The sequence below is a fragment of the Ciona intestinalis genome, chromosome 1 (assembly GCF_000224145.3).
Source record: "Ciona intestinalis chromosome 1, KH, whole genome shotgun sequence".
NCBI lineage: Eukaryota > Metazoa > Chordata > Ascidiacea > Phlebobranchia > Cionidae > Ciona > Ciona intestinalis.
This window is the reverse complement of record NC_020166.2, coordinates 328,567-337,268: the sequence shown is the minus strand read 5'-3', so window position 1 is coordinate 337,268 and position 8,702 is coordinate 328,567. Positions and strand designations below refer to the sequence as shown.

Here is an 8,702-nt window from a genome sequence, read left to right as displayed (position 1 = left end):
AGACCGTTAATTGTTCAAAACACGATCAGGATATTTGGATATTATGTGCTAAAGGTGTCCCGTCTTCCCCCACTCTACTACAATTATATTTATACATTGGTCAGATTTTCCTATCCCTACGTTCAGATCTGTCTCTATTGCGAAGTAGTTAGCTAGGATTAATTTTATGCTTGCTACTTGGATTCTGCACGAATTAAAAATAGTTTAAAAACCGTTAAAAACCCATTGGTGCCTGTACTTTATTACAGACAGCAGTTTTTGCTCAGATTTCCCCAAAAAAACAAAGTGCTTCATATTCGTGCTTAGTCCTAACAATTATAACGACAATTGAGTTTTGATTCCCGATTTAAAAGTTTCATATTAATCAGTGTTTCACAATCGAAAATGAATACGTAGCCACCGCATTTACAAAGTTCTAATATTCCCACATTGGACATCACTGCAAAAGTTTATGATAAAAATGAGAACAAAAATACTGTTTAGAAATATTTTAAATGAGAACAAAAATACTGTCCAATGTGGGAAATATAAAAATGAGAACAAAAATACTGTTTAACTAAATATTTTAACTTAACATTCCTATAGCCATATATTTAATAAAATAGTCGTAAATTAAACTAAACATGAGTTTGTGTCATTTTTCCAAAAGTTTTTTTTTTGGACAAAAATTCTGCCAATTCCTTTATCTAGTCTGTCATTTTCAATCTAAACCATAATCTAAATACATTTCATGTGATCAAATTTACATTATAGGTGACTACTAATGTCATTTTCATTCATTCACTTAAATTTTGCAGTCACTATATTTTGTACTTGCATGGTGTACTGCTAAGTTGCCATAAGAATAAATACTATTTACTGCAAGTGATGCATCTATAAAAACAGTTCTAATTCTTTTGAAAAATTTATCTTGTATGTTTTAACTAGTGCTTCTCAACCCTTTGGAAACAACTAAAAATAAGTTCGCTATTTAGTTAGGTTCTCTACTAGAGTTGTTCAAAAAATACAGTTTATTGTCATTACAAAGTTAATTCAATGTTTTGTATGTTGCCAAAATTTTATATAAAACGTAGTTTTAGAAATTCGGTCCCAAATTTTTGCTTCTAATTTTGACTTGACATTTAGCCAATGCAGCAAAAAGGTTGAGAAGCGTTGTTTAAATTAATTATGTCGTTCCGCCGACTATGAGCTAAATTCTTCATGTTTATATTCTAAACTACATTATATAAATGGTATGTAACATTCTTGAATATAAAACTTGCACTTTTAGTGGCGTCTTCTTAGCGCAAAAATTGGAACTTTTAATCAACAAAACACAACTAGGAACGCAACGAGAAAAAAACAAATATTTAAAATTATTTTTCTTCACTTGAAAAGTCTTCAGGTAAGTCTTGTACTCCTGTTAAAATAATATTTTGAAATATATAATATTTTGTGAATTACACCAAACACAAAATTAGGAGATTTCATATTTGCGCGCCACTTTCAAACGCACAACACTTTTGGTCTAAATCCCAGGTTCCATGGCATGCCTCACTGTAGGGCCTCACCCATATAGAATAGAATGTGCATATACAACGTTGGGGTAATAGGCCAACTCTGGCTTAAATCCCAGGTCCCATGGTGTGCCTCACCCATATAGAATAGAATGTGCATATACAATGTTGGGGTAATGAGCCAACTCTGGCTTAAATCCCAGGTTCCATGGCGTGTCTTACTGTAGGACCTCACCCATATAGAACAGAATGTGCGTATACAATGTTGGGGTAATGGGCCAACTCTGGTCTAAATCCCAGGTCCCATGGCGAGCCTCACTGTAGGACCTCACCCATATAGAATAGAATGTGCATATACAATGTTGGGGTAATGGGCCAACTCTGGTCTAAATCCCAGGTCCCATGGTGTGCCTCACTGTAGGACCTCACCCATATAGAATAGAATGTGCATATACAATGTTGGGGTAATGGACCAACTCTGGTCTAAATCTTTAGGCTAAAAAAATTAGGCTGGAAGCTGATTACCTTTCGAATTTTTTTAGAAAGTCATATATAGAACAACAACATTAAGATGTCTAAAAGGGCGGAGTAAAAAGTTGGCACATTTAGGTTAAGGTTTATGAGGTTGTGTAAATATTCTTTGTTTACTACCAAATGAAAAACACATTTCCGAGCATAAATATACATTACCAGCCCACCCTACTATACGTCACATACGCATAACTTACCATTTACCACGTTTTCACTTTCTGATGTTTCTACAGAACACGGAGATCCACTTTCATCAACAGAAGATGTATCCTCTCTACTGACATCTGGTGGTTTAACGCAAACGGATCCCTGCGACTCCATCCAAACACTTGTATCTACAGAGCGACTCAACATATTTGATGGTGCCGAGTCAGCAGTTTTAACAGCAAGAAACAGTGGTCGTTTTTTCTCCTTAGAAACACTGTCTTCATCATCGTAAGAAATTCCGGACATTTCACAACTTTCGCTCGAGCAAAATGACGGAGTTTTTATTATTTCATCGTTCATTTGAGACCTGAGAACATCTGACGCCAACGCCGTTGACAATTCACTAATTCCTCTTCTTAACTCCGAACATGCGTGCTCATCCAACTCACTTTCCTCACTACTACTCAACACGCTGCTTGAGTTGCTACATTTTGAATCCAGTAAGTTCTGGTTAATTTGTTGATTATCAGCCGTTTGATAATGCTCCGTTACTACTGTAGTGATGTTATATTCAGACCTCACTTCAGCGAAAGTTGCGTTAGATTCAGTACTAACATCAGGCAAACCCTGACACCTTGGTATTCCACTCATTTGAAGCAGGGATGAATTATTAAACGAACTCTGCCCTGCTTTGTCTGCATTGCTATCTTTACAAGCATTATTCTGGCTTTCAAGGGATAAATTTTCATCCAAATTTTCTAAATTTTGACCGATTTTCGGAGCATAACTTTCATTCAAACTTTCCAACCCATTACCAACTTTTTTTCCAACCTGGTTTAAAACGAGACCTTTTTGAACCACAGGGGTTGAGGTTTTGACTCCTTTTTCATTCCTTATCCTCACCAATGCTGATGGGTTTGCTGGAGTTTTATTCAATGAATTGACACCATTTTCATCAGCTGTTGTGAACATTTGAGATTTTAACTTCCCATCCTCAGAAGATGATTTCTTTACTTCATCACCCACTTCTTCACTCCCATCTTCCCCCGCATCCCGATCATTTTCTGATCCCGGAAACTCATCCTGGATGTACCTTTCAAGTTTCGACTTTTTCACTCTCTTTTTCACGACCGCTTTAAATGTTGGAAATTTTCTCTCATTTTTTCCCTCATTGTCCTCAAACAATGAGAGTTTATGATGAAACGACCACCTGCTTGGCGTTACGTTCAGTCCATTTTCATCTGTCTTCACACGAATTGGAGTAGAAGGCGCACTTTTTTCCTCCACAACAAACTCAGAGCGAAAATTAATTTCATTCGACTGCGATTCTCTTGCACTTTGTGATCTGTAAAGTTCTGTAGGATTGGGAACAGATTTTCTTGAATATCTCGGCGAAAGAACTCCGAGCAACTGCTGTCTATCATGTATTGTTGACTCAATTGGCTGCATGCGACTTGCTGGTATAACAGCGCGACCAAATTTTCGCTCCGGGATTCTTTCCTCCACCGATGTAGCTCTCGTTACTGTAGTCAAGTTGATAGATTGAACTGAAGTGTTATCGCCATCATATTGGTTCCCAACCTCCGTTGTTAGGTCCGGGAGCTCAAGACAGGTTTCGAAGTGTGAGGAGTAAGGATTAGTTGAGTTTTGATATTCATATAAGTCCGGAGACAAGGGATCAGCGATGTTCTTCTTCCCTGGTTCTTCAGTTTGTGTTTCAACTGCTGTGAGGACCGTCTTCCAGTTCCCAGTTCTCTTCATGAAGTCTGAGATAGATGGAGGGGAGAGAGTAGAAATCCTTCGCTCTTCTTTCTTCTTCCGATCCCCCAGCGTTCCATCTAAAGTCTGCACGGAGCGACTTACAAAAAGTGTCTTCTTCTCATCCAGAAGAGATTGTAACTTCGGAACAATAATCGGCTCCACAACGCGACCATCCAAAACATCAAAACCATCTTCCTCCTCCGGAGCAATTCTCGTTTCCTCCTCATTTTCTTCCGATTTATAAAATCTTTTCCTATCGGCAAAATCAGCGAAAATATCTTCCAAATCGTCACTAGTAATACTGAACCTTTTGCTTTGCTTTTTTTCCTCAACTGCATTGTGGCAGTTCGCAAACTGTGAATACAATCCTTCTAAAGTGTTATGTGAGGCCTTATCTGACGACAAAGCAGATGGGTAAGGGACTTGAACGCTTTGTATTTCTTCATTATGATTATTGACAAGCAAACAGCCATCTGAAGCAGCTTTGTTCAATCCTGTATCATATTCAGACCCCGCATAAGAATCAGCTACTGTTATATTACTTGGAAAGTTGCTGTATAAAACTTCTACACTCTGGCACGTAGGTTCAGACTCCCCACTCTGCGAAGATCCTTTAATCTGTCTTTTCCTTGAAACATCTGTACATCGATATTTTTCCTCAACCGGAGCAAAATTCTGTTTCCTCATTTTCTTCTTTTTTATTTTCCTCCGATAAGTAACTCCATCCTGCCTTGGTCTCGGGATCGGGATCTCACTGACTTTAACTTCTACTTTCCGCTCCTCACACTGCACAGAAGATGCGGGAACACCACTATCCACCCCCCCGCATCCATGCCCGATCCTCTCAGCTCCTGGAGGATCGGAGAAGCCAGCTGCGGTGATCACTTCCTCGAAGAAATTCTCGGCTCCGACCTGGATCATCTCCTCGTCATCGGATGCGAGATTTTCATCTTTCTCGATCGAGGATTTACTCTTCACTCTTGCCGCTACAACAGCTCCCTCATGTGGTCGTATAATGTGCGACAACTCGAGCAGGGAGTTGTGTGCTCGCTCAACCGAATCATGTACAGGTGAAGAAACAGCTGGCAACACTGTTTTCCCAGTGTTGACCAACATTTTCTGTTCCATTGCGTTATCTGATATAAATTAAAATTAAACACAATATATTCATTGTATGTTACTACCAGGCATATCATTCTTGTATTTTGTCTCTTCCGGCAAGAATTTTGCTGACCCAGATAAAGCCTTTACCCAGATAAAGCCGATATAAATAGAACGTCTTACGCTGGTCAGCAAAATTCTTGTCTGATTCCCAAATACAAGTACAATAATCCCTACTATACATTAAACTTACCTTGGTGATCACTACTTGTTTTCCCTTGTCTTTGTTTGCTATATCTATGTACAGTGTGTGTAGGGTGGGTGGTATGGCTTGGCAAACCTGGAGAATATGTTTATATCAGCAAATATACCCGGCTACTCATGGCATCTGTCTTTAACCCAGAGGTAATGGGTTTAAGGCGCAATGTTGCTACCATTGTGGGCGTATGTGTCCTTGGGCAAGACACTTAACAGTTTGAGTAAGTTGTCAAAAAAATTATCACCCACAAAGTTACATACGTGGTAACTCGTAAGCTGGTACGAGATGTATAAACAGAACACCCGTGTTATAACGACTGTCATTGCCCCACCATGCGAGGATAAATAAGTTACATACGTGGTAACTCCTAAGTGGGCACGTGGTGTATAGAACAGAACACCCGTGTTATAACGGCTGTCGTTGCCCGCCATGCGAGGATAAATAAGTTACATACGTGGTAACTCGTAAGCTGGCACGAGGTGAATAAAACAGAACTCATGTGTTATAACAACTGTCGTTACCATGCCATACGAGAATAAATAAGTTACATACGTGGTAACTCGTAAGCTGGCACGAGGTGTATGAACAGAACACCGGCGTTATAACGACTGTCGTTTCCCCGCCATGCAAGGATGAATAAGTTACAATTATTTAAACTAATCACTGTAGTTCACAATTTAGTTTTCCTCATCTATATGGCATGCTTCAGTCCGACCCTGTGATCAGGGCGTTCACCTCAGACCAGAGGGTATAGGTTCAAAGCTCTACGCTATGTGAGGATGTGACGTAATGAGGTAACAATTTAACTTAGCAGATATACATAATAAATTTACCTCATAAAAATGTGGAGTATAATTTACTTTGTAAAATGGTTTATACTCCGTTTTAATTGATTAGTTTTGGGATAACATTGCAACTTAGATCTAAATATACATTGTAGCAACACAAATATAGAGAATTAACTCCCACCTTTCATATCTTCGTAACTTTTTCTTTGCTTGTTTGGTCGAGGGGGTAAATTTGTTCTGCATGAAAACACTTTTATATAAATGAAATTTATTTTGTCTTCTTGGTCACTATATTGAAGATTGGAGAAGTTTTCAATAATGAAAATAATGGTAAAACAACAGTTGTTGAAACACATTTATTGATAAAACAGAAAAAATGTTTGGGATAAAACTATGACCTATGCATTCTAATCTATATAATGTCCCTGTTTTATACAGTAATATATAGTAGGGTGAAGGAAAGATGGGACATCTTTTTCGCATAACATTCAAATATGCTGATCGTGTTTTAAACAATTATCAACGGTCTATGGAAGTCGTGAGGATACGGTTTTATATTTCTTTGAATGTTCTTTGTTTACTACCAAATGTGACGAGAGAATAGAATGAAAAGGTTCCCCATCTTCCCCGACCCTACTATATATATTGTACCTGTTTCATATGATAAACACTTGTGTATGCTTACCTGGCACAGTTTGTAGAATCCTGGGGATACATTGTTTCATTACACGGCACTTCTGTGATAGAAATTTGATAAGTTTAGTTGATTAAATCGCTTATGGGTTACCGCGTATGTAATTTGAACAAAACTAAATCTTTGTGATAATTTAAACAACCTATTAGTGACCACTGGTTAGAGCAATTGCCCTTAAAGTGTCTTGCCCAAGGACACATACGCCCACAATTGTAGCAACGACGAGCTCGTAAACTGTAGACTAAAGGTGTTTGCCACACCGGACTATGTACGCATATGTAAGGCCAGCGCAAGTTTGTATTCATGGACATTGGCATAAATTTATTTTGAATTTCGCTGTTGTAACTATTGTCTATTTGGTAAGATGGGTTGCGGTTAAACTGGGGTAAATTTGTTAGGAGGGTAAATTCCCCGTATTTAGAGGGTAAATGAGTTAAAAATCAAAATCCACATCAGTTGTTGGAAGAGCAAAATTGTGCCAATTGCAGTACTTTACCAGACATTGAACAACTCTTTGCCAAAAAGCAAGCACATCCGTTGCATTAAATATAACTGATGTAGTTAGCTGTTTCCGCTGTTTATAAATGGCCGCTATATTACATATTAGGGGGAAATCTGATAAGCTCTTTGTTTAAAAGGTAAATCATACAAAAAGTTTGCGCTATTATGCCCAGTTATGCCAACTGCCATGATTGAAAACTTGCACTGACGCTGTTGTAAGTATTTTAAAAGTGCGCCTACCGTGAAAAACATTTCGTGACAATGTAACTTAGAAGAAAGTTTCAGCTTCACCTGTAACAGTGCATTGGATGCCTGGTACTTTAGCAGCAGCAGTAGGAACAGGTATATAACCTCCATATGACGATGGTAGAGAAGTTAAAGAGGGTTCTCTACGTTCATCCAACTTGTTTATTCCTGTTGAGTGAAGTTTTTAAACAATTATAAAAAAAAGAAATTTTTGTTACAGTTTGTTTTTATATAATGGAAAAGCATTTTCTTTCCATGTATTTTCAATTAAACATGACATTTGTTTTTTTCGAAGAAGCGCAAAAAGTTATCAAATCTAAAAAGTATAAAAAATGTACAAATCAACTTTTTTTTACAAATTTAAAAAAAAGCAATATTGAATAAAACTATGTTAACTACCTTGTTCTGTGGACATTCCTGAAAGCAGATATTCCCCTGGAGAGCTTTTACATTCACTTAGATCAGGATAAGGACTTGTTCTGTTTACCCCGGTGTTATCTACTGTATATGTTCTTACACTGGTTGCTTGTACCACATCGGAATATTTTCGATGGTTTTTATTTTTACCAAGCAAAAGTTGTAGTTCGGCTTCGGTGAGAATGTTTTCGTCGCTTTCAGTCAGTGAGGGTTGCCTGGGGGATGAATTATAGTAACAGCAATAATCAAAGTTATGACAATATTGTTGCTGCTACCATTGTGGACGTATGTATCCTTGGGCAAGACACTTAACGACAATTGCTCCAACCCAGTGGTCACTAATAAGATTTTGTCAGCCAAAAATTAAACATCCCCCGCAAAGTTACATACATGGTAACTCGTTAGCTGGCACGAGGTGTATGAAACAGAACACCCGTGTTATAACGACTGTCGTTGCCCGCCACGCCAGATAGGCCTTTTGTCACAAATACACGAATAGGTTGTCTAAATTGCCAGCCATACAGGAAAAAAAATCACCTACAAGGATAAATTTCAGCAAGGATAAATTTGAAACAATGAGATTTTATAATAAGTTTTTAGGCTTTTCATTTTTATTCAATCGCAACTTACCTTTTAATTACGTAATCGGTAACTTTTGTATTCGCAACAAAATTCCTGCAACAAATAATAAAAGTAATTGACCTGTTACACTAAAACCCAGTGGTCACTGATGAGTTGTCTGAACAGAAGTCATACATAAA

At 37.9% G+C, this 8,702-nt stretch overlaps 1 protein-coding gene across 3 annotated transcripts; it reads right to left on the bottom strand.

Moving 5' to 3' along the window:
• Positions 1-255: 255 nt before the first annotated feature.
• Positions 256-8,667, bottom strand: LOC108950590. 3 transcript variants are annotated; one of them, XM_026837571.1, is made up of 9 exons: positions 8,572-8,667; positions 7,924-8,156; positions 7,570-7,692; positions 6,769-6,820; positions 6,265-6,320; positions 5,290-5,376; positions 2,225-5,071; positions 542-1,399; positions 256-475 (listed from the first exon to the last, which is right to left on the bottom strand). In XM_026837571.1, the coding sequence occupies exons 2-8, from the start codon at positions 7,937-7,939 to the stop codon at positions 1,356-1,358; spliced, it is 3,225 nt and encodes a 1,074-aa protein (XP_026693372.1). In that variant the 5' UTR covers positions 7,940-8,156; positions 8,572-8,667; the 3' UTR covers positions 256-475; positions 542-1,355. The 3 variants fall into 3 exon arrangements, with proteins under 3 accessions (XP_026693372.1, XP_026693385.1, XP_018672136.2); XM_026837584.1 differs by having other exon boundaries at positions 558-1,399; XM_018816591.2 differs by lacking the exon at positions 8,572-8,667 and having other exon boundaries at positions 7,924-8,239.
• Between the last annotated feature and the right edge of the window lie 35 nt (positions 8,668-8,702).

Excerpts from the sequence above, each read along its gene's own strand:
- LOC108950590 (XM_026837571.1), bottom strand. Across the intron at positions 6,321-6,768 it reads GATTCTACAAACTGTGCCAG|AACAAATTTACCCCCTCGAC; the intron begins GTAAGCATACAC and ends GTTTTCATGCAG. Across the intron at positions 1,400-2,224 it reads AAGTGAAAACGTGGTAAATG|GAGTACAAGACTTACCTGAA; the intron begins GTAAGTTATGCG and ends TTATTTTAACAG.